The following is a 25,900-nucleotide window of genomic DNA, read 5'->3' as shown; positions in this document are numbered from 1 at the left end:
TTTGGGTGGAAGCTGACATACCCGGAGAAAACCCACACAGTCTCAGGGAGAACATGCAAACTCCAGACAGAAAGGCCCCGGCCAGGCCAAGATTCAAACTGGGAACAGTGCAGTTCCCTGAATCAACGTGCCACGCTGCCAGTAAGCAGACAAGTGAATAGTTAATACAGGAGATACAGTGGTTCAAATTCCTAAAAGTAATGAATAGGGGTTATGACAGTTAGCAAAGAGTAGTTGAAATTGTTTGGTAAATTTAAATTACAAAAATGGATTGGTTGTAAAAGCTCAAGATGATTTATAACGGTTGAAATTGTAAGGAGAAATGTTTAACATTAGAAAAAATGAATATAAATAATCGTAATTAATGACCTTATAGTGGTAGAAATGTAAACTTGAGCAAACCGACCCAAAATGTTAATTGTGTGTAGAAAATGTTATAATATCCACGCACTGCCAACACCAACAGTGTTAAATAACTCCCTGAATAAAATCAGTTCAAGAGAACAGATTTGGAACATGAGTAATGGGGATGAATGGAGAGCATCTGCTCTGATAGTGTATAGAGCTATGGGTACAGTGGTGGAAGAAGCATTGTATCAAAACTTTAAGTATAAGTACTAATTTCACACTAAAAGTACCCCAGTACAAGTAAAAGTCCTGCATTCAAAACATGACCTTAGTCAAATTATGTTTTATCAACAAAATGTACTTAAAATATGAAAAGTAAGGGGGGAGGGGGAAGTGAAGGGTTTTCAGCTGCAATATGCAACTTGACCACTAGATGTCACTAACTTCCTGACACCGAATCTATGATTATGATGCACTTTACTGCTATAGATGTTTGAGGTTGAGCTTATTCAAACTACTTTACACATCGTTGGGCAGTTTATTTTACGACAGTGCATTTTAACATCATATCTTCGATCAGGTCTGACCTGACCTCGAGAAAACAGCTGGTTTTATGCTTTGTGATGATCCATTTTCCAGCTAATGCAAGAGGCTTTTAAATGGTTGATTTAGAATTTTGTAAAAGCATTGAGCTTATTACATTCAACATCAACACATCTGGAGATACTGTCGTCTGAATAGTGACTCAAGCTGACAGTCAAACGCTGTAAGGACAGAGTAAATGGTTGCATAAATAGCGATACAATATCAAGTACAATTACCTTATTACATTAGCGCTGTAGTTCATTAACGTCGTGGCCTTAACCTTGAATAAAAGAGGCCAACTCTGATTCACTGACCTGATTAAACTCAAGGTTGAAATATGCAGGAGAGACATTTACTTTCCGTTGCCAAACACAATTGATTGAATTCTGAACCATCTGAGATTTAAAAAATGTAACATTAATACATTTCCTTAATACTCACAAAACGGCAGCTGATTTACTTTTTAATAGACGTTCGTTTCATAAACTCATCTATCATTTATGAATACCTGAAGTGAAATAAAGTTCAGTCAGCAGACACAGCATCCAACAATATGGCGATTAACATCAAATGAATAATTATGAGCTACTCTTGAATTTTTAATTAATAAGCAGCGAGGAGAGCTGCTGGATGTTGTTCTCTGGAAACTCAGGATCTCTTGGGATGATGTTTCTTCAAACAGCGCCTTACTTGAATTGTGTGGGAAACCTCTGCCACATTCTTATTTGTTATTTGCAGATGGTAATGGGTGTTTTTTTGGACACTTACTTATGGTCCACAAAACATAATAGATGCAACTAGGTTTGTCAGTGGGAAAAAAATTAAAGAAATAAAAGAGTCTACTCCAATTAAGCCAAAGTTATCAAAATGTAGCAAAATCTCATTCAATTTTCAGCTCTACGTCATTTACCTATTCAGTGGTTCCTTAGTAGCAATGTATATTTAGAAGCCAACGACAAAATCCACACAATAATCAAAAAACACATACTTTATTTCAAATTGCTGCAACAGGGGCACTAAAAACAAACTGCAGAGAAACACACAGGCCCCGCGTTAAACTGACTTTGATAGAAAATATTCTCATTTTAAAAATCATGAATAAAATGAAAGCACAGGAGAACATATGGTGGACGAAGAAATTTGGAACACAGCGTCGCGTAACAGAAAAGAAAGGAACACTTATTAGATTATAAGAGCACAGTTTGGTGCGGCTTTCCAACCTTTTTCAAAAAATAGAACATTTGATGAACCTTCAGGAATAAATAGAGAAAAACACAACAGGACCACCCCCTGCCCCACCAGAAACAACAGGTAGGCAAAAGAATTGGGATTATGGGGTGTGCAAGAAAAAACTTCCAGAGAAAAGCGGTGACAACGCACACAAATCTTCATACACACACGAACACTCAACACATGCCTGTGTTGATGCTCACCGTCTCTCACACGGACAACTGGACAGAACAGAGCACGCTGTGGTTATTGATTAACTCGACTGATTTCACTACACATTGATAAACTGACAGTGCAAATCTTCAGACGGCTGCAGAGAACTAAAATTAGAGCAGAGAGGATATACCAAGGGCACAAACTTTTTTTGTACAATTCTTAAATGAACTTGGTGACCTGATCTTTTCTTCCTCCTCGTCCTCGTCCTTTTTTTGTTTTACGCTTTGAGATAAAGATGGAATGAGGCTCCAGAGAGGCAGACAAAGAAAACAACTTTTGGGGGATTCTGCGCTCCCTAAGATTTTTAAAAATGCCTTCACGCAACTATTAAGTTACTTGGAGATTAATGATATTTCATTGTCTGAACACTTCATTGAACAAAATTTTTTAAAAAAAGGTTTAAAACAATAACATGTGGTTAAAGTACATAAAAACACTCTGGAGCACCATTTTCATAAACATGAATTGTTACAGAACTGAAAGAACGAAAGACTTCCGAAGCCAAAAGGTGGATTCTGGCCGTTCTAAAGGCAGCGATCTTGACTGGTGGCACTAAGTTTGGACTTAAAAGTAGACACGAGTCAATCCAGTCAACCGACTACAGTGCATTATGAAGGTGATTCTCATCTACGCGGGTGATAATGAATGACCTCTGACCTTCTGTGACAGGGCAGGCCACGTCACCCTGGTCCACTACACCTGTACGTTGTGAAATGTTTGCTTTCCAAAGTTATGTGTATTCTCTCAGCAAAAAGGTAGAGAAGCCTGGAAGAGGAGGAAAAAATGGAGAAACTGCTCACAGGTTTTTCCTTCCCCTGTAGGTTTCTCATACGGCGAAGCTTGTCGAGTGTTTTTGTCAACACCCGTTCTTTTTACAGTACCCTCACAGTCCTTTGGGTTTGTCAGAGTTCTCAAAGACTCAGACGAAGTTTCCTGAAATGAATCCAGTCACAGGATATGGAAGGATACTGAAGTGTCTGTTAACTGGATAGCAGGAGTTACAGAGTTCCTGCTCCTGCAGCTTTGTTTTTCTACTTCACCATTCAGCATCCCCAATGGCTTTGGAGAAGACGTAGTCTTTCCCGTTCAGATTCATGATCCCGTCCTTCAGGTGGAATTTCCATTTGTTCTTACTTCTGTGAATCTGGGGAGCAGAGGTTAAAGGCATTAATGTCGTGGGCGTCGAGGACAGATGGACACTGTTTCAGTTTAAAGTGGACACAGGCTGTAATGTCTTTAGCCCATGGGCACAGCGGGTGACAAGTGCAACGAGCAAAGAAAAGATCGCATTTCAAACAGCAGACTGATTTAATTAAAGGTTCAGTGTATAGAATGTAGGGGCATCTAGTGGTGAAGTTGCATGTTGCAGCGGAACACTCCTCTCCTAACCTCACCCTTCCTCTTCAAACATGAAAGAGAACCTGTGCTAGCCTCCGGTTGTCATAAAAACTCAAAAGGTCTTCAAATATAAATTATTTAAATACAAAGGGCCCGTTCTAGGGTAAAGAATGTAGAAAAAAAAAAATGTTATGACACAATACACGTATATACCATGAGAAGCCATTTAGATACAATGCATCTCTGTAAATCTATAAAGACACAGGCTGGTGGGATTATATAGTGTCCTTATCTGACACAGAATATATTTTTTCTTACCTTGTCATATTGGCACACAACTACATTCTCTGTATCAAACAATTCCTGGTCCTCCTCATCACTGACATCATCCTCACTGTTCAGTGGCTCCTGACAAGTAAACAAAACCAACAAGTTGAACAACATTGAAAGTCACGTATGAAACCAAATACTTTTAAGTATTTCAGCAAAAGCTCACCACTAAATATTTAAGGAGCCATTAAAAAAACGATATAAAATATGACTTGTTTTATTGAAAGATTTCATCTTATGCCCACCTCCTCAACCTGTCCATCCTCTCCTCCTTCCCTCGCCTTCTCCTCTTCCTCGTCTTCATCATACTCCTCCTCCTCATCTTCATCCTCCTCTGATGAGGTGTCTCCGGCTCCGTCCACCTGCAGCATCATGGGAGGCTGTGCCTGGGGCTGAGCCTGGGCCTGCTGCTGGGGTTGGGCCTGTGGTGCAGCTGCACCCTGGACCTGCTGAACCTGAACTGCTGCCTGACCGGGCTGCTGTGCCATAGGTGCTGCCTGCATCACCTGACGGGAAAGAGGGGATGAGAAAGAAAACTGTCAATATGAAAGTTGTATATTCTGTACAAAAAACACACAAATGTACAGGTTTCCTGTGCGTTTTTTAACAAGCTGGATCATACTTTAGAAGTAGAATACACTACCATATTTCCATTAATAAAATGACAAGATTTAAAGTTTGTAATGAGGAAAACATAGTGAAAAGCAGCACAGTATTACAGGGCTGTGCAAATATATAGATACAAATGATTATCACAATAATATTTTCCATGAAAGTGGTGGATAGCAGTGAAATAGCACAATATGCACTGTGAGGTTTATGGCAAGTACATTTTATTTCAGTGTGTTCAGGTATACTATGCAACCCAAATATTTCTCCTAAAAAGGTTTTGCACAATTTGCTAAAACATTTTGTAAACATGTACATTTTAGACTATCAACTTGTATTTTAACAATATGCATTATTTTGTATCGTATCACAATATTTATCTCGTCACCCATGTATTGTGATACATATTGTATTGTGCACTCGCTTGCCAATCCACTGGCATAGTGCATTAGATATAATATAGAATAAACCACATAAGAGCAATAAAAGGAAAAGGAGAGCTGCTTACCTGTGTGTTGCCTTGGACTTTGTTTGAAGCCAACACAATCTGCTGAGGCTGGATGATGACTCCTGTTTGCTGGGGCATTCCTCCCTGCAGAGGAGTCAGGACCTGGATTCAAAGTTCATGAGAGGAGTCCACATTTTATAGAAGCTTTTACATCGACATTCATAAATAAAATACAAGCAATGCCAAATTCCAATTGGTGTATTTGGCACAATTTTCAATTAGTAGCCCTAGTTGAAGAAAAGCACAGTAGTAATTGATGTATTAAACTTAATTGAGCCATTCCTGGTGTAATGGAGTAACGCACAATAGGGTACTTCAGAGAAAAGACGGGAGCCGACGTATTTCCCAGAATTATTTCATATTTTTTTGGCATTTCTTTGACCATATTTCCACATTTCTCCTACTGCTTGATTGCCAGAGGAGCCACAGTTATGCAGCTGCTGGCTTCATCTAACCTCATGTGTCATGGACAGAGTTATGGACTGATTAGACGCAGAATTACAATTATTATACACTGATCAGCATTAAAAGATGTAACTTCTTTTAATGTTGTGGCTGATGGTGTGTTTTTTTGGACTAAGATGAGCCATGAAACCATGGAAAATGACCAGGACTACAAAATCACATCTGAATAAACTCTTTCAAAACAGGCTACAGACATACATGGATCCACCACAACTTTCAAAACCAGTCGCTCGTAATGCTGTGGCTGATCTAAGTATACTTTAAGTTGACAGTAACTATCTGAAAACCACAGACAAACATGGTACAAGGAGTTGTGTGTCACTTCCAGCAAGCAAAGTAAACTTAAAGTTCAGTTTTAAGGCTCTCACTCCTTTTACCACAGCTTGATGTCCTTGTGATATGACTACCTGTTGTATGACTGGTGCCTGCACACCACCAGGCTGCATCTGCTGCTGCAGGAGGATCTGCTGCTGGGGTTGCTGGATGAGGTACTGAGCCCCGTTGGGAGCACGGACAACCTGCAGGATCTGACCTAAGAGACATCGAAACATGGGTGGATTAAACATGGCTCATAAATAGTCTTTCAAACCACCTTGCATGGCCAATGTTTACATAGCTTCAACTATTTGGAACATCTTTACATCATGACATTCATGTATATTTGAAAAATACCCTTTAATACAAGGCGGGTGGCACCCTGACACTGCTAAAGAGTGGCGCTCATTGAAAATCAGCGATGAGACTAACCCACAACATTATCTACAAATCAGGGACATCCCCCATCCTTTCCTGCCCTTCAGCTGTCTCCCTTACAAATCACACACCATTTGAAACGCTGGCTGAGAAAGCAGCCTCTGCCCACAGCCACACCACTTCGCCCCACGCTCATGGTTTAGCCCCAGCTGTCTCTGCCTCGGCCGCCTATGCTGGCAGTTCAAATGGCTCGGGGCGACCGTGGTCTTGGTTGTCAGAAACCCCAGGGGCAAGAAGCCTCTAGTACAAAACATGTATTATTTCTGTGGCCAAACTGTGTGTGCTGCTCCTGGAGCCCTAGAGATATTAGACTTGATAAAGTAGCTAGCTTGGGAAGGTAGGTGCCCTAACATGACTATTGAGGAGCGTTTTGTTATGGGGAAAACCCTGAAACACAACATGATGAGCAGAAATGCCCGTGTGAGCGTTTTACCTTGGCTGGTGATGAGCTGTTGGTATGGGGTGACCCCTGTAGGTAAAGCAAGCGTTGCAGCGGTAGCTGCTGCACTCTAGTGGAGAACAAGAGAATACGCATGCAGGCAGTGAGGAACACGTACACACACGCAGAGATACAGATTCATGCAGCATTTGGTCCTGAGGCAAAATAATATACATAACTATGGCCTACAGATTTGGATTCATCAATGTGGCAATTAAGACTGTTTAAGTTTCATGGCTCTCGAGATGTAAATGCTCTATATATGTATGAAAAATACACAGGAGGTATTTACCTTAAAGCCTCTCTGAAGAACTGTTTAATATCAATTAAATACAGCAAAACCCCTTCACAATTCATGTTGCCTTGGCTGTTGTGATATAAGCAATATTTACATATTTACGTTCATTAATTTTATTTTCATGGTTTGATAGTGAATGTTTAAAATTATGAAAAAATAGCTTAAAATGTTTGTTTAGATTTGAAAGAGATATAAAATGAGTAAGAGCCCAGATGCTAGACCTGACATTAAAAGATGATTTGCTTAACCGTCATGGAAGGCAAGGGTTGACATACCATTGTGTTTAAAAGTGTTTGTCACAGACACAACAGGAGTGTGTAAGAGGATGTATTACTGTTGGATTTATATCTCAACTGTAATCCCAGGTGCTTAGCAACTCTCTGAAAGTCCTTCCTCTGCTTTTGACTTCTCGGTTACTACACCACTCATTCTGCTCTGAAGAAGAGTTGAGATCCTTTACCTTCTTCTTCTTGTTGTTGGTAGGCTATTCAGTAACTGAGTGAGAATGTTTTTCATAATGGTGTTAGTACGTCTTTTTATTAGACAAAATTAGACTGTAATTTTGTGCCTTTTACAGCAACAAAGCAAGTTTGTGTACAGGTGGATCAGCTAGACCTGTTCCAAATGCAGGACTTTCGCTCACTTCTGATTAAAACAGGCTACCGCCAACTTGTCTATAGTATGATCTTCGGTTTACTTCTGTTTTATTTGTTTTTACACTACGCTTTCATACTTTTGTGGGACGTACAGTAATTACTCACAGTTTTTCTTGTGTGTGTTAAGCCCAAAGCTGTCATTTATTATTTATCGACTTTATCTAGCATTATCTACTTACCATCCCCGTTGCACTCATATGCTGCAGAATCTTGGGATCCTGAACAATGACTTGCTGCTGGGGAGCTGTGAAGACAAACAGATTTAACTTAAACCATAACACACATCCACAAATTGATAATATCTACTGAACAAATAGATTTTAAAAAGCACGACAAATTAACAAAATCTGTAACTATTTGGTTGAACTACTACTGTCCCTTAAAATCTAAGGTATTCATAATAAGTTCAGTTTTGAAGTATCAAATTCTGTCAAAGGGGTTTACTAGTGAATGGGGAAGAATAATGTAAAGCTGTACATGACCTTCACCTTGCTGTGTTTACAATGTGAAGAGATGACACTGGCAGAGGTTGTTTGTATATAAACATGAGTGGTGGTGCCGGTGCGGACCCACCTTGCTGCTGCTGGGGCGGCAGGATGACTTGCTGGGTGTGTGCAGCCTGCGTCACATGCTGGACATGTTGCACCTGTTGGACATGCTGAACCTGATGATGATGATGCTGCTGCTGCTGCTGCTGCTGCTGTTGTTGTTGTTGTTGCTGCTGCTGCTGCTGCTGTTGTTGCTGCTGCTGTAGCTGCAGCTGAGCGGCCTGTAAGGCTGCCTGCTCCTCGGTATGGAAGCCCTCCACTGCCTTGGACTGCAACAGTTTGTTCTCCCATAGCTGAAGCATTGAGCAGAAGGTCATCACATGTCAAGAAGCTGTCTTTTAACCCAGTGGTGTGAGAACAAGGTAAAGAATTTTCAGAAAATGAGCAATAGGTTGTTGCTGTAGATTTGTCTGACTGGTTGAATATCATTCATCAAACCCAATTTTCCCAACTGTAAATAACTTTGTGATGCCAAGCAGAAATAAACAAAAAAAACATCAAGGTTTCTCCTAAATAGAGTTAATAATAACTTAATCTAAAGCGCAGTGTCATTTGTGTTTGCTAAGACCAAATGTGTTTTTTAATCGAATATGAGTTTACAGATGTGTCCGAAGTCAGTGTTCGAGTGTCTGTGGACGAGAGAGAGGAATCAGTAGGAGCTGAATGAATAAAGGAACCATTTGAGCAATCTAAGTAAATTATAAATCACTGTGTGGTGATCAGTGTTGATACAGTGGGACAGAGGACAGCCACATGGTGAGCAGTGCTTCATATGAGGCCCAACACCAATTGACTTCCAGACCGTGAAGGGAATGTGGGCACATGCGTCTAGTCCCCATGTGAATGGGGTTTGAGTGATCGGCTCTCAGGACGCATTTGGGTTCGTCCACGCCTGTGCTTGGCTTGGGTGCACTTGTTTACACCAGATCTGAACGGCCTAGTGGTTATTTACATCCTGGCGAAGCTTGACACCACTCTTCTGTGGTGGTTGTACGCAGAAACAGTGACGTAGTGATGGGGACAGTTACCGTTTTCAGCTCGAGGAGGACTTGCTCGTCCACCCCCTCGTCCAGGAACAGCTCTCGCACCTCGTTGATCACATCCTCAATCACAGACTTGTATAACTTAGGCTGAGAGGAAAAGGAGAGAAAACAGTCGTTATCACATTGTCAATGCAAGTATGATCAATGTTTAACTATAGGGAGCTTCTTTAACGTGGAGATTATGGTGTCTGATGTAAAACTAATTTTTTGAAACATTTCACCCCCCAAAAAACATGCCAGCACATGACAGGTGTCACAATACACGCACATTAATATTTTAAATAAATGGTGTAACTCTAAAACTTGTCCACTGTAATACGATCCCTGGGATTTATCTTCGGCCAGAGATGTTTTCCTGTAGTAATCCATGTGAACCGGATGTACGCGGGGATACAGTGAGATACGAGGGGGCCTACAGCAGCAAATACACAACATTTAAAGGCCCACGTCAGTCTTTGGATCAGCACAAGCACAAAGCGGCACAGTGTAAAAGGAAAGCGGGCCACCGAGCTGCGTCCCCCGGTGTCCGCAGCACGGCCCTCGGTCTCTGACTGCCTCACTCCCCCTCGGCCCCGGCTGTTCTCCACTATTTAAGGCACGGCCTGGTGTTTATATGTGGAAGCCGGTGACGTAGCGTCGCGGAGTGCCTTCCCATCCCGGGCAGTCTATATTAGAGAGCCAAGATGGCCGTATAAAACCAGGCGGCGGAAAGGAGGAGGGCCAGAGCCGGAGAGAACGGGAGACGAGGAAGCCATTTTACGGAGCAGCGAGGCAGCGCGCTCGTTCCGTGACCGAGTCATGTGGAGGAGATCCTCGGGGTTTTATCTCCTGGTTCTCGGCTCTGGTTAAAGCAGGGTGGCCTTGTCGGCTGGAGCAGGACAATATCGGACATGAGACTGGTAGAAGTGGAGGTTTTGGGCGGCTAGCCTCTGCCTCCTGGGCGTGGAATGGTGGACAATGAACTGACGACTTTCGACTAAAAAGGACATTTTTAATTTGTGTTGGTCTCCCGAACACAAGCTTCATTCATTCATTCGCGGAGGATGATGACAAGGTGCTTTGCGTACATTTTGTATTTTTTTTAAAGAATCATATGCACAGTCTAACCAGCCTAGCTCACATCGACACGCCGTCCTGTCGCCACCCGTGCTCCTCATCGACACGAGCACCGACCGAGCGGAGTAGCAGCACAAACAATAAATAACCTGAAGCCCCATGTTTACTCTGAACGCTGATTCAAACAACTCTTCAGTAATCGAGCCTGACAAACAGCACTAATAGAATTTTAAAAAAAATAGATATGACTTATAATCCACCATTTCTCCCACGTTGTATTTAACAGAAAGGAAAGTCTATATCTTTTTTTCTGCGTTCCTAGCCTCCACTAGCTTGTTTTAATCTAAAAACCAGGCTCTAAAAACTGATTAAAATGGCCGAATGACTGCTAAGTCTTTGGTTTTATTTGGCCCCACGGTGAAGTGTTTGGTTAAAGCAGATTTCAGTTTTATACATAAACAGCAGTTGGTGGACGGCTGCTCCGTTAACTTTACCCCGGTTTCCCCCCGCTGACAATCCTGAGAGATTGATCCTTACCACTGGGTTCGAGTTAGCCGAGCTCGCCATTATACGCGTAGTGTAAAGACCACACGGAGCTTGGCGAGATTTTGAGCCAAAAATGATCAAAAACGAGTTAAAACAACTGGGAGCGGAGTTTTCAAGCAGCCGGCATCACTTTTGTAAATAACACACAGTTTTCTCGGTCTTATTTACAGTCCCGGGCTGCGACTCCCCAGCCGTCCTCCTTCCGTCGAGGTCCCGCTTTATATACTGAGCGATGGAGCTGCGAGTGCGCGAGACATAGGGCAGGGTCACACGGCAAGTACCGCGAGGCTTCGCGCGCGAGCGGGGTCTGGGCAGCGCAGGGCAGGCTGGGAAACGGCGTTCAAATCCGGAAAGTCGTAAATAGCGATGCACATATGAGTTAGTTATTTGCAATGAATTTATATTTATATAAATAACAATAATAAGAACAAATTATGAATTCTAAAATGTATGTATAAACGTAACAATATTAAGAACACATCATTATTAATGTTGTGTTATTATTTTTACTTATTTAACTAAAATAGTTTTTTGTTCATATAGATGATATACAATATAGAGCACAAGCAAACAACATATTTATATATATAGGAAGCTGGAGTATAAGTATAAGATCATTATTAATAATGTCTTATGGAAAAGGGGTGAGATTAAATAAATGTGTACTTCCTCTCACTCCTTTTCAAACATGTGGATTTAATCATTAAGTTTGATGTTTTTTTTGTTTGTAAATATAATTTTTTTATTCACATGTGATAGTAAATCAAATGAATGAAAATCAATAGTAATGTATTCAAATGATCAGAAAAGGGTATTGCTACTCCAGAGGCCTGATCAGTGCAAGAAGAAATTGGCTATATTTTTATAGTTTAATAAGTAGTTCAAATCAACAATACCACATTTAACTAGTAATTACATGCCACAGCCCTTCCCTGTGTATCACATTCACACAGTTATCCAGTCACGTGTCTGCAGTGCAATGCAAAGCAGCATGTATATACAGGTCAGGAGTATCAGGTAACACCAAACATCTAAATGGGAAAATGACCCCAGGGACTTTGACAGGGGCATGAGAGCCCAGGAGACAATTCATAAGTCGGACTTCTGACTGACTTCCTGAGAGGTCACAGTCACGTTGAAGAAGACACACGTGTAGCTCATACGGTTCATCGCTGACAAGCAGATGCTGGAGGTCGTACTTTCCAAGAGAAACAGATTAACATTAAAAAATGTTAAAGACGACCCAGCATGCCTATGGTTCTTAGGTAGGTCCTCACTGTGATGACAGAGAACATTGTCGGACGTTATCCCAGCTGGAAACCTCCATATTAGCTGGATGAATTGCAAGGGACAAGAGGTCATGATTAAAGTAAACGTCCTCCAACAGAGTGTGTGTGCCCAACAAGCAGTTTTCATAACACCACATTCGGACAGACAAAATGTTACACAGGCGAGTTTTGTGGTGAGCGAGCCACTGGCTAGGAAGTTAAAACCTAATTCAGAAGGAGAATTAGTGAAGGAGCCATGTTGGCAGAGCGGCGCTGCTTGAACCAGACAACGTCAAATTGTTCCAAAGTGTCAGTTTTGTTTTAAAGAACCATCGCAGAGCAGATTAGTAATATGACACAAGATACTGAAAACACACTAGAAGAAAAACCACTAGAAATTTCCAGGTTTTCAATCTGGCGTGCATTGAAACAACAGACATGGTCAAATCCCACACAACTCGACTTTTTCTGTGTGTGGGATCATTTAAATTATGTTAGGCACTACCAAAGGTGAGGATTTGTTTGAGTTTTTTTCCGCCAAAACCAGTTTTGGGCCTCATCAACAACTTCTGACATCAGACACCTCGACAAAGTGAAGCAGTTCAATTATATTAGAGAGGTTATTGTATTATATCTGTTCAATACAGGGGAGGATCTAGGGATGGGGTCAGGGGGGGCACTAGGCCAAGAATAAATATAATTGGCCCCTGAAGTGCCCCTGTCCTATCAGTAGTGTTTAAAAAAATCTTTAAAAAACCCATAACTTATTACAAATTCTTAGAATATCATCAATAAATACGTACATTACAAAAATTTCAGAGCTTTTTTGAAGAATACATTGTGCAATTAGGGTCAAAATTAGGGTCAAATTTCTATAATATATTCAATGATGAATAGTTTTGAGCTATGGAGTTAACAGTAAACAAGGAATGACTTGAATGTGGTGCTTTATGAATCAGGAACTGTGCAAGGATGTTGCACACATGATTGGCCCCTCTGTTTAAAGATGTCAGAGGGGAGTGGCCAGTCTGGTTGACGCATGGTAGAATGGTTAGGATCGAGGATTCAACAACAGCAGAAGATGACTTCCTGTTTCCTTCCTGTCAGCCATGAACAGACTCACAGGAACTGGACAGTTAATGAGTGGAGATGTGTACCATGGTCTGATGAGTCTTGATTCCTGCTGAGGCTGCAGATGGTTGGGTCAGAATCTGATGTCCAGAGCATCAATCACATGGAGATAACTTCCCAGTATGAGTATGGTGGTCCTAATGAATTGCTCAGTGAGGAGCTTTTTCATACAACATGGATTTGTACCATGCTTTGAGCAACTTGTTTTACATTTGTGGTGGTGCAGTGCTTCACATTGTCTGCTCTATGTTTAAAATCCAAGTTCAGCCAGCGTTCTTCTGTGTGGAGTTTGTATGTTACGCCCATGTCTGAGTGGGATTGCCCCAGCTTCTCCAGCTTCCTCCCACAGTTCAAATACACGCAGATTGGAGTTTGGTTGATCAGACATTGAATTAAAAAGTCAATTCCTTTGGAGAGCATTTTTAGAAGCAAGGCATTATACATATAAATTGGCGGATAAATAAAAAGATAAAAACAAACAGCAAAGACAACGACAATAAGACATTGAATAAATAAAGAGCAATAGAGTCAAATCATATAAAACACACAAATAGAATTCTCAACCTGAATTAAAATCCAGAGAATACAAATGGGGTGATAGGAAAGTTTTGAATCAAATTCGAACTTGCCTGTTGCACAGTTTAGAGGCAAACTATAGCAAAGCCCCGGTCTCATTCATGATTCAATCTGGAACCTCAGGACCTCTGTGATTGTGTGAGTGTAAAGTTAAAGGATCAGAGAGTGTGGGGGTTGTTTGTCTCTGTATGTGATACCTGACGACCTGTGAAGGGTGAACTCTGCCTTTCCCCTCATGTCAGGCTGGGCTCCTGCGACCCTCAAAGGATGAGTATGGATAATGGACGGATCAATGGCCTGATAGGACCAATGAAACATGGAGCAACCAAGAGGATCCTACCTGGAGGGGTGGATTTTTTATGACAATTATTTTATTCCTATTTATATGAAATTTCTATATAAATCAGGTACCTTTGATTTGTATTGACTTTTAATGTAGCACCATCATGCTGCCACTAGAGTGTGATCACACTACGTTCAAGAGCTGCAGGCAGGAGTGAGCGCACACACACAAACACACAAACACACACCATGTACTTTGTGCAGCATGCAACTATTCTACATGTTATTCAAGAGGGGAGGATTGGAGTGCATTTTTGGACAAGCTGTATCTATAGGTCTTGTCTGCCTCATCAGAAACACACCTGCCCCGACTGCCAGGGGAAATGTTTCCTGAAGAACAATAAAGCTTTGCAACAAATGAGAACTGACAAGAGGATGTTACCGCCACTTCTGTCTCCATGGAAACTTGCCTCGCTGGTCATTCTGTGGATATGGATGATATAGACCGGGGGACACACGGCCCTGTGCGCATCAATCCACTTAGCACCTTGGTCTGGCTCCTTTACACTGGAATGTCACAACCATTGATTTCAATACATTTATTCTACTGAGGTGAAGTTAAAGGCCTGTACCTGAGACTGAAGGGAATGTGCTTTTTTCTTTTTTCCTCTTAATCGATATGTGTGGAAAAAGTGAAGAAGATGATTGTGTCTGTCAAAGCATGACATGTGCGGAAACGTGCAGCCGTGTTATCCCCGGCATGTTGCCTCTTACCTTTGTGTCTGTCTCTGTGTTACTGAGTAGTGTGATGCCCTCTAAAGATCTAGAGAAGGCACACTTTTTTCTCACCCCCCCTTCTTTCTTTGCTGTAGTTGCATAGCAACAGAGGAGCTGCCACGGCTCCAGTTGTGTTGGTGGTGGGAGCGCGCTGCACAGGGAGGCACTGGCTCGAGATTAAGCCTGTCTCAGCTTCAATTATGAATGGGCTTCCACTGCCACACGGCTCCAAAATGGCACAGCTCGGAGTGATAAGACATCGAGGAACTCTTGGTGCACTTAACTCTTTTACCACTTCCCCTGCAGGGGGAGGGGTGTAGAGTTTGACTTTAATCAGAAGTATTGAACTTAAATGATTAGAGGAAGTAAATGAATAATTAACTGGCGGAAGAGGCATGGGTATGATAAGACCCATGTTGATGGGAATGTGCGAGGTTAATTATTGGGGTCAGTCTCGAGAGCAAATCACAGTCTCCAGTCTCACAACGCTGGCAGTTAGTGTGTTAGTGCTGCATGTTGAAGTGCTGAGGGGGCTCCGCTGTATTTAATGTATAATAATATATTAAATACCACTAATCCTGATTTCAATTTTTTTCCTTTGATCTTTCTTTGATCTTTAGAACAGAACAGCCAAACTAATATTCTGCAACTTGTATTTTTTTATTATTGCAACCAACTGGAAGACAATACATCACATAAACATCATTGTAGTTTTTCAGAAAATGGAAAACAAAATAAAACAACATTTATATATTTTTTGCCACGGTATTGGACAACGTTGATATTTACATGTAGTGATGAAATAGGGCTTGAAATCATTCTTTGGCAATATGATTGCACAATAAGGAGAGAATTGAACATTTACTGAAAAAATAACATAAAACAAAATAAAAAATAATAAAAACACCTGGGCGTACTCCGCATCACATCTCACAGATCAATAACGGTTTTGCATTTTGACATCCCTAACCTATGGCTTTCCAATATTCAGCTCAGACAGTCACAGAAAATAATGGCAGTATTGTAGATCATTTTGACGGAGAGGAAACTAAACAGAACATGAGAATGTGCATAAAACATTAACAAATAATAAATGGCAGCTCCGTGTTTGAGGATGTCTCACTTTATGTTTGGCAGGTTTGAAAGAAACACTTGTTTTCTGGGTTTTCCAGGCAGTGAAGTATATTTCCTTTTGCTTTAAAATGTTTCAGGTTTATTTTATGCCTTTTTTTCCCGGGGACATGCAGGTCAGGGGTTCATCTTTCCCGCATGTCACCGAGTGAGTCAGAGGGACCAAAAAAATGTTGCGTTGAACAACACATTCTCCCCCCCGACATGCCTCTTGCCAACTGAACACGTTATTAGTCACCACAACAGTGGATTGTTACTGCAAATACAGCAGAGTGCTTGACCTGGGCCACGGGAGCACTCAGACAGATATGAGACGAGAGACGGATGGCACACAACAAGAACATTGACAGTGTCTCCTTTTAGCCTATTTTTTTTATACGCCGGCAATGGACACCATACAAAATACAAAGCCAGAGATGCATGCTACAGGTGGCGGAGGATTGTACCAGTGGATGGGACATGCATTTCTTTGCCTGCTCGGCTCGCTCACGATCTCTGAGTGTCTGTTCAGCTTAAACAAAACCTTGTGTGACTCCGCTGCTACACTCCAAACTCAGACAAAGCTCCTGTTTTTATGTGCATCTCTGCAAGTGAAGGAAGATTAATAGTTGAATGCATTGCAGATTTAGGGAGAGAGCGTGCCACAATGGCAGCGACACATCCCTTCTGATGCAACAGATGTCAAAGCTCACTAGTGCTCCAGCAAATTTCAAGCGAGTCAGTATCAATGATTGGATTCACACACAGGTTGTAGAGTGGCAAAATGTTCAGAACAAAAACTCAAATCTCCAGACTGGGCTCTGGAGGTAAATATGTGATGGACTGTTTGTGAGCTTCACATCCACAAGTAATACCTTAATCAAAGGGTAAAAATACTGTAGGTAAATTATGAAACAACCTTGACTGTGTCTGCCTTCTCCTACATTCCTCTTCCTTCTCTACTCTAGTCTAGTCTCCGGTGGCCTTTATGGAGACATGGTTCTTTCTGAAAACATACAGAGTTTCCATTGCCCATCTGATCCAAACATTTACACTGAAAAATGCTGATGGGAAATAAGGACACGTGAACATTTACACACAGGAGAAACAAAAAAAAAAACAACAATAAAGTTATAAATAAAGACAAGTAACGTTCTGTCAAAACATGTCAGAGATATGACAACAGCGGTACTGAGGGCAGGCAGGCAGGCAGGCACAATGTTAAAGGGCGTGTGTTCCTGGGCACACAAACTCACACACACACACTCTACAGACGTGTTCTGAAATAACACTGGGGTTAACAATGAACACCTACAACAAACAAAAGAAAAGTCACTGTACAGGCAGAAGGAGACGGAAGCCCACCCGTAGGAGGTGATCCAGCTGGCCTACAGAGCCTGACCCCGAGGCCCAGAGGTCGCACCCATGGGCCTCTAATTGCAGAGTGATCTCCCACATCCCTCCCTGAAGACATGTCTTTGAAAGCCCGCTCAGAAAAACAGAAAAGAACCCAAACGATTCAAAAGAAAAAAACAACAAAACAAAACAAAAAACAACAAAAAAACAAAATTCCAATATAACCACGGGTATAAGAATTGGCGGCAAAACTTTTTTTCTTTCCTCTAGGATCAAGGTTTATATGAAAATAAGTCATGCTTCATGCTAAATACATCGTTTATCTTACATGTTCTTTGAATAAAAAAGATTTGCTTTTTATCTTATTTACAAGCACCCATGCAATATAACTGAGAAAGTCCTGCAGGTCAAATTGCTTCAATTAAGAAAGGAAAAAAATAAAATATTTTCTAACCTTTTTACAGAGTTGCCCGCGTGGGACAAATTGCTTATATCTTTATGAGGGTAGAGTGAGGGTAAACAGACACAAACAGAAATCTATAACCCACAGTTCATGTATATAGTTCTTTGACATTGTCAAATGAAGAGGAAGGTGTGGCAGCTACTGGTAGCTATGATATCTATACCAGGTGTCTACGTCTATGGACAGAAGTACTGGGGAGGTTTCAGGGACGTTTACATTATGCAACAACAACAACAAAATGAAGGAGATATTGCCTCAGACCCGGCACACTATCCATCTCTATGGTGATAAACATGACCTTTTTTTTTATTTTAATATATCTATTCTTAAATACTATGAGTGCTCTTGAAATAAACCATGTCTTAACCCATGATGCTTTTATTATAAGTGGCGTAAAATAATCTTAAGTGCATGAATATATATCACATTGGGTTTTACAATTATTTTGACACTTAAGGTCATTCTCTTTAGCTCTTCTTTACTACTATACCTTCTTCTTCTTGTTCTTCTTTTTTTTTTGTCAGCTGTCATAGCGGCTACATGAAGCAACCTGGTCGCTTATCTTTGGCACAGTCTCACATTTGTGCTCGTGGATGTAGGAGAGTGATGCCGGCGGGCGGCCCGGAGAGAGAGAGCGAGGGCTCCTCCCGTTGGCCCTGCCGTCTTCGCCGGCATCACTGCAAGATTGCTACAGATTCACATAGAAACAAACAGGTAAGACAAACAGCCATCTTCCGCTCGCGTGCTGTACGCTCCCTCAATGTGATTCAGTCGAGTCGGGTTCGACTTTTCCTAATTAGTGACCAAACATGCTTTTTTTTATGGCTTTCATCCCCTTTTTAAACAACAAAACAACAAGGACACATGAGAAATACCCATCGATGTTAGTGTTGCTGAACATGTAGGAAAACATAGATTTTTGATATTGCCACAAATAAGTAGGATTCACCTAATGCCCTGCAGATAGATAGAGGGAGATGAGAAGTGTCCGTTGAGGCTAATGCTGTAGTAACTTTACCTGTTGACCTATTGTTGTTTAAGTGTGTGTGTTAATGTCTGTGTGCGTGCTGTGAGCTGTATAGCGTCTGTGTGTTTGCATGACTATGTATTTGTTCTATGTGTGTGTCTTAGTTTCTCAGGGCCTCTTTCTGCTCCTTCTGGCCCTTGGCGGTGCGGTTTGTGATGTTGTTGAGGCAGGCTCTGACCCCCGCCAGGTGAAGCAGCGACCCTGCCGCCTCCTTCATCTCCTCGTCGTCGCTCTCCGGCGGCTTCTCCACCGCCGCCGCGCGCCTTTTTTTCAGCGGCAGTGTGTCGCTAATGCCCCTTGCTCGGTTTTTGGTCCAGGGCAAACTGCTCCCTGCCAGAGTCCCAGCTCCCGACCCCGAGCTACGTCTCTGTCCGCGCAGGGGCTGCTGGGAAATGTAGGCAGCGGCGGCAGTGGTGACGTGAGAATCCAACGGGATCTCCCGGGGTTCGGTTTTGACGTCCGATTGGATCTCCACGGCAATGATGTCGTCGTCGTCCAGAGGGCAGCAAGGGTCCGCGAGCTGGGAGGAGCAGAGCCTGCTGGGGGATTTTGCGGTGCTGTAAGTGTGGTCATCCTGGAGGTCCTCGCTGCAGGGCGGTGGAGAGTAGCAGGATGGGCTGTCCTGCCCTCGGCTTAGATAATCTCCAAGGGATGATCTGTATGAAGCAAGGAGACAGAGCGGGAGAGAATATTGTTACTCCTGCTGTCACACTGTGGGCAGGTGGCCGGCCTGCTTGTGTACTCCTCACTCCAATGACGCTGCCCCACTTTGCTCTGCAAAGAAAAAAATCTGCTGATAATCCATCACCCTCAAATAGCACCCTTGGGCCTAATGTGCGATGCATATTTCTCAGGTCAGATTAAAACCTTGTATCTCCACAAAGAGTCAGCCTTCCCTTTAGAAACGAGCAGACTCACTTTCAGGTTGCCACCCGTGCATTTTTCAAACCATACAGAGCATTTTGAACAGCTCTCATGCTCCCTGAGGTTGTGGAATTTGCTCAGCAAATAAAGGACCTTGCAAGCTCCAAAGTCAGATCACCGCAGAGTGACGATCCTGCAGCAAAGCCATTGGACCACTGTCCACCTCATACATAATGTTGCAACACATATTTTGCTCTTTGATTCAGGAGACACCCTCTCTGTACGACATTAAAGGACAGGGGTGTATTCAGACAACCAATAAATCAAAAGCAGCTTCAGCAGCGTGCCCTGTCCCCTGGACATTTTCTCCCTTCAGAATGAGAGGGTTAGCATATTAATATCTTATAAGAAAAACATGCACCCCTTACAGTGATCAAATATTCACTGCATACCTTTAGTGAGCCTTTGGCTATGTTTAATTCATTAATTCTGTGGTGCAGACCATCATACTCTTCTGCTCCTATGATGGATGTGCAAGTCCATGCATGTTCCGAATGTCTTTTGAATAACAAGGCCTCTCCCACTGATAAACCTACGTGTGTGTGTGTGAGACCGTTATATAAACACACCTGGATGAAATGTTCTGCCCAGCGGGGAGTGTGTGAACGTCTCTGACTTTTGAGCACAATAAAGTTGTAATTATGTAAACTACTAGTGGAAAATTTAAGCGCAAGGTCTGGTAGGTGTGGTTGTGTTGTTTTTGTTTGGAGGCTACTGTATGTGTGCATGTGTGTGAGGGCGCGTCTGTGTGTGTCTGCGAGGGAATGTGTTTGAGCAGGGAAAGACCTGACTTGACATTAATTACATGGTTGAAGGTAGCAGCAGCAACGTTTACCCACCTTATGGCCGAGGTTCTGCTCCCCACAGGGCTTAAAGGTAGGGGTCTGATCACAGGGAAGAGGGCCTGGCTCCTGACGCGGGCGCCATTTTGGATCACACCACGAGGAACTAAAAGTGGGAGCAGAAGATAGAGTTACTTATAAGAAATATTTAAACAGATTGATTCAAGGTAAATCCTGGGGATTGAGGGAAAAGTACAGAGGGTGCTTCCGCTTAATCTTTTTGGACCGGAATGGGACTTGGGAGCAGCTCGGTGAGCATTCACTGACCGTCTGAGGAGGCCAACAGGGCAATATTGATGAGCAAGGCAAGGTTAAATTGAGCAACAAAGCGTCATAAATGAGTTAAGGCCGCTGCGAGTCATTCAATTACCAACGACCGCTGGGCTCGGCTAAATCCAACGTCTCTGATGCTGTGGGCTGAGCAGCAGGCAGCTGGAGCTCAGAGGTGGACACCACAGAGACTATTAGATTCAACAGCAGTGACACATTTGTTGTGTTTGAAACTTAGTTAAATACAAATTAAAGGTACTTTTAAGGAAATCCAGAGACATTAATTTAAATTCACAGAGCAAACAAGGCTTTGGAGAGGTTTGTGTGTTCATTAAACTTAAACGCAGTGCAGTGCTCTTGTAAATTGGTTGTCTTGTTATTTTTTTCTAACAAAGAGTCAAAGTATGTCGTTTAATAGAGAAGTAAGAAAACCTTAATATTCACGTCATAGGAATATAATTATTATCATCGCTGGAACTGTAGAACTTTTGTTCAACGATTTAATCAATTATGAAAATAGCTTCCGACGGTTCATTTTTATTTTTTTCAATTCTGCTTAGATGCATCATTTTCTTCTCCCTCCACTAGTGCCCCTTTGAGTTCAAGGTGAACTAAAAATTGTTAAAAAAATTCACACATCCCAAGTTTGGTAGTTTCATAGGTCTGTGCTGAGATGTAGATGCCAAGACAAGAGTTTGGGGAAACTAAAAGATTCAAAGTTTCCAAGAGCACAGAGAGGCAATCATTCAGTGGAAGAAGTTTTTGGAAGAATCCGAATTTTGGTCAACAGAAACCAGACAGGAAAGTCCTAGTTCAGGGAGTAGGACACGGCCGATTAATAAAAAATAAAAAGCTGCCAGAAGGAGAGACGTCGCTACAGCACTCCATCTAAGTGCCATTTTACTCCTCTGAATAAGCAAGCATATGGCCGGCCCACCTGGAGTTTACCAAATAGTGCTTTCTCCGACCTAACGAGACAAAAATTGAATTTCGCAGGCCTGAAAGCTATGCGGGCGAATCGACTGGCAAACACCAGGTGCTGCTTATTACCCGGCTATCACCTGGAGTCATCGTGCTGCAGCACAACGTCGGCAGCATCATACAAGTCCTCGAAGAAAACACTACAGAATGAATGCAAAGATCTGCCTCCTGACAACACAATAGCCTATACCACACCTCCAGGATAACAGACCGGCTTTGCAACAAATCCTTGAACGTCCTCGAGTGGCCCCCCCAAAGCCGGCACTTGAGGCCATTTCAGATTCTGCGGGGAGAGCCCGAGATCACAGGTTACAAACGCCCCTGATCCCTGCTGGACTCTGGGCTTCAAGCTGCTGTCACTGTCAGTGCAGGTTCTATATACTGTACTGATACGCAGGTTTGGATTATTAATACATTTGCAATACTTCTTGAGAAATACACTAATGATAAGACATGTATACTAAATATGCTTCAGGTTGCATCCACATAGATACAATTCCATTTGGAAACACACCAACTCTGCTACAGATACACCTGGTGTCCACAATATCTGGGAGTTTTAGAGACCCTGCAACAGAGAAGTTTGAAAACACTGCTGATCTAGTTATTTCCCCCGCTTCCAGCATCAACCTCCAGGGCTAAGAGACTAAAGTGTCTAAAACTGCAGTTCGCTGAATGGCCACTTGAAGCTGACTCCAATTCCCTAACCCCAAATCAGGTCAATCCCCATAGGCGCATATGTTAAAATGTCCAACTTTACAGCGGAATCAAACTTTTACAGCACGGTCCTTAAAACAGGTCTCAGTGACTAACTTCCCACTTCACACAGCACTCTTTCTATCAGGCATCATTCACACACTAGGTGGTAATTTGGGGTTTAGTATCTTGCCCAAGGACACTTCAGATTGCAGGCTGGAGGTGTTACGGTTTTAACCACTGACCTTCAGGTCTGTTGACGACCCTCTGAAACTCCTGAGCCACAGCAGCCCAGACTTTAACATTACAGATGTCTACTTCTCAACAAGAAAGGGGACAAGCACATTTACAGAAACAATCTTTTTCTGAACAGGTTTAATAAGACCATGATATGATTTGTCAGCAGACTAACAGTAAAGAAGAGCTAAACTTGTGATACCATCAAGATGAAACTACTTAAAAATATAAATAACTTAAAAAAGCTTTAGTTTCCGATGTGTTAGAGAGAATGAATCTGGAACATTTCCCAATTCTGAACCAACACAATAAAAGGGGAAAAAATACTTATACTTTTAAAATACTAAAAACAAACATTGAGAGTCTACAATAAATCTTTTCGTATTCAGACTCAGCAAGGTCATACTCCTGCCTCTGGTCTCCTACTTGTGAAAAGACCTGGACTAGATTTGTATTATGTGTGTGATGGAAGAGAGCGAGAAAGAGGAGAGAAGAGAAGAGAAGAGAAGAGAAGAGAAGAGAAGAGAAGAGAAGAGAAGAGAAGAGAAGAGAAGAGAAAGAAGAGTGTGTGTGTACATGTCAGCCTACACAGCTCTCATTACTCAGGGCTGGCTGCTCACCACAGTCATCCCAGTTCACTAAAACAGCTGTCATTTCCATCTCCAGGGTCAGTTTGCATTTCACAAATGATGACCTGCTGTTTGCTTTGTCTGCTGCAGGAGCGTTTGTGAGTTAAGGTGCAAACGCTAAAAAACCTTTGCCGCAGCATCAATACAATGTAGACCAAGCCCCCCCCCAATAGCCAATACAGTATATCTATGACTGATGCTTTGAGGAGAAATTCAATTCTCCCCAGGAACCATAGGCTCATTAAAACATACATGTTGACATGACGAGGCTCTCCAGAAAACCATCCCACATGTATGTATGGTTCTCGCAGTAACACACATAAATGAAATATGATAGGTTGTGTTCTTGTCGCTCGTCATTGTTGGTGTGTTTCTCTTTTTTTCCCGCGGCTACCAGTGTAATCTTATTGACTCCAGTTAGTGTGGCTCTGCCCCTGATATCTCCAGCTCTGCTCTCCATAACCTTATAAGTAAGTCGCTGCACAGACTCTCTTTTGTAATCTTGATCACTCACTGCGTGGTTCTGTGCGCGTGTCTGTGTGTTTGTGTGTGTGTCTGTGTGTGTGTGTCTGTGTGGGCAGTATATTAGGTCTCCCCGGGTTGACACGCTCCCACCCCTCCTTCCCCACCTCTCGCTCCAGTCAGGCTTCGGGTTGCCATAGCAACGGCTCCCCTTCCACATGCCACAGAGTGGTAGATCATGCATCAGCAGAGAAAGTGATAGAGAGAAGGAGAGAGAGAGAGAAAGAAGGGGGGAAAGGAAATACCAAGCTCTGTTTGACATGGCCTCTCATAGCTCAGCCGCACACTCCTGACCACCAGTGTTTACCCTAGATACACACGCACACACACTCCTCCCAGGCACGAGCGCAGACGACTCTCCTCTCACGCACGTGTGTGTGTTCTGTCTCTTCACCTCCTCGCTCTGCCGTTTGAAATCCTCAACAAACGCCTCTCTTTGTCTTTCTAATTCCGTCCCCTCCTGTTGATTTCTTTCCCTCTCTATCATTTTCGCTGTCATTCTATGTATAGTGGTGACTCATATCTCCAGCTGAGCGTGCACGCTGTCTCTGCAGGTAAAAAAGCAGGCGACATATGCCGGGGAGACGAAGTGACGAAGTAAGCTGGGAAAGAGCAGGCAGCACTCCCAGAGCCTGTCCTGACCAAACTGGGATACAGATCGAGACGCGCATTTTACAAGCGCAAAGCTAAACGTATAAAAACACACACTTGGCTTGGTAGAAGACAGAAGGCAGGAATGGTTGTGCTGAGGAAGAAAAATGTAAGAACAGAAAAGAAGTGTCTTTCTGCCTCTCTGCCTTTTTTCCTGGAGAGAAAATCTCCTCCAGTTTGTCTTTTTTCCTACGTCTGGTCAGCTGGTCCTTTTCTGTCTGGTTCCTACGTCTACGCCTGCCTGCCCGTTTTCCATGGCGAGCGCGGCCCTCAGCCTCCCTCCCTCCATTCTCCGGCTCTCGCTGCACCGTAGACGCACTCGGCCTCCTCTGTCTCATCCCGTTAAATGAGTTCCACATGGCCCCTGCAGGCTGCGCACTCCGCAGCAGATCAGACAAACACCGAGTGCACACAGAGACGCACATGCTCGCTGAACTCGCCAGAGGAGGCAGAGGGTTCAAAGGTCACTTCCAGCAAACCCTGAGAATGCAACTGTTTGAGAAGGGCCTCTCGCTCAGTCAAAACACCCCCCCCCCATTCTCCTCCGTCCTCCTCCTCCTGTCTATCCGGCTGCACGTGCTGCCGTGTGTTTCAAAGTGAGCACAGAGTCTGAGGGCAGGACGCGTGCTAATGTTGTCTGACTGGCTGACTGACTGGATTGCTGGTGGGCTGAAGTTTCTGGCAGTTGAACTGGACGTCTAACTGGCTTGTCGATCTCACACTCCAGCCTGAGTGTTTAAGTGGTTGGCTGGCTGACATGTAACACTGAATGACTGTAACAAAATAACACTTTTAAATATGGCTGTATGGATCCTATCCGACTGAATGCTCATCAGCAGCAATAGAGCTCAAAGGCTTCGTACTGGCAGCAAAAATCCTATTTCATTTTCTGAATAGAGATTTTGATTATCAGCCAAAATGTTGCAACCACCGTATTTCCGGAACAAGACTTGTTCTTTAAGTGGGTGGTCGCAGTTATGCTCTATTCGCCTTGCTGGTTGGATAAGAGTTACATTTGAATTAGCTGTTCTGTTATGGAGTTTCCATGAATTTTGCAACATTTTCTATGACTTTACTGAACCATATTAACATCTAGATTTCTTATGGCTGAGAGACCCGAAACCATCCACTTGTAGTGACAGCACCAAGAGGGGCAGATATTACGATCTCTGTCTTTTTCAGCGTTTAGC

The 25,900-nt window shown here is 42.8% G+C and overlaps 2 protein-coding genes across 2 annotated transcripts in view; both read right to left on the bottom strand.

The window, feature by feature from the left end:
* Positions 1-1,906: 1,906 nt before the first annotated feature.
* On the bottom strand, positions 1,907-11,127 carry gtf2a1 (general transcription factor IIA, 1). Its single transcript, XM_053445374.1, has 10 exons — positions 10,960-11,127; positions 9,352-9,453; positions 8,349-8,616; positions 7,955-8,019; positions 6,816-6,891; positions 6,037-6,161; positions 5,165-5,266; positions 4,293-4,553; positions 4,036-4,125; positions 1,907-3,523 (listed from the first exon to the last, which is right to left on the bottom strand). Exons 1-10 carry the CDS (start codon positions 10,987-10,989, stop codon positions 3,416-3,418), a joined length of 1,227 nt encoding a protein of 408 aa, XP_053301349.1. The 5' UTR covers positions 10,990-11,127; the 3' UTR covers positions 1,907-3,415.
* A 4,516-nt stretch (positions 11,128-15,643) lies between these two features.
* The window catches only part of ches1 (checkpoint suppressor 1), a 57,734-nt gene continuing 47,477 nt past the window's right edge, over positions 15,644-25,900 (bottom strand). Inside the window, exons 5-6 of the mRNA XM_053445157.1 lie at positions 20,722-20,830; positions 15,644-19,614 (exon numbers count right to left, since the gene is read on the bottom strand). Coding sequence (XP_053301132.1) covers positions 19,059-19,614; positions 20,722-20,830 — 665 coding nt within the window. The 3' untranslated portion in view covers positions 15,644-19,058. The remainder of the gene's footprint in view (positions 19,615-20,721; positions 20,831-25,900) is intronic.

The sequence above is a fragment of the Pleuronectes platessa genome, chromosome 17 (genome assembly GCF_947347685.1).
Source record: "Pleuronectes platessa chromosome 17, fPlePla1.1, whole genome shotgun sequence".
NCBI lineage: Eukaryota > Metazoa > Chordata > Actinopteri > Pleuronectiformes > Pleuronectidae > Pleuronectes > Pleuronectes platessa.
The sequence above is the reverse complement of the archived record's forward strand: the minus strand, read 5'-3'. Positions and strand labels throughout refer to the sequence as shown.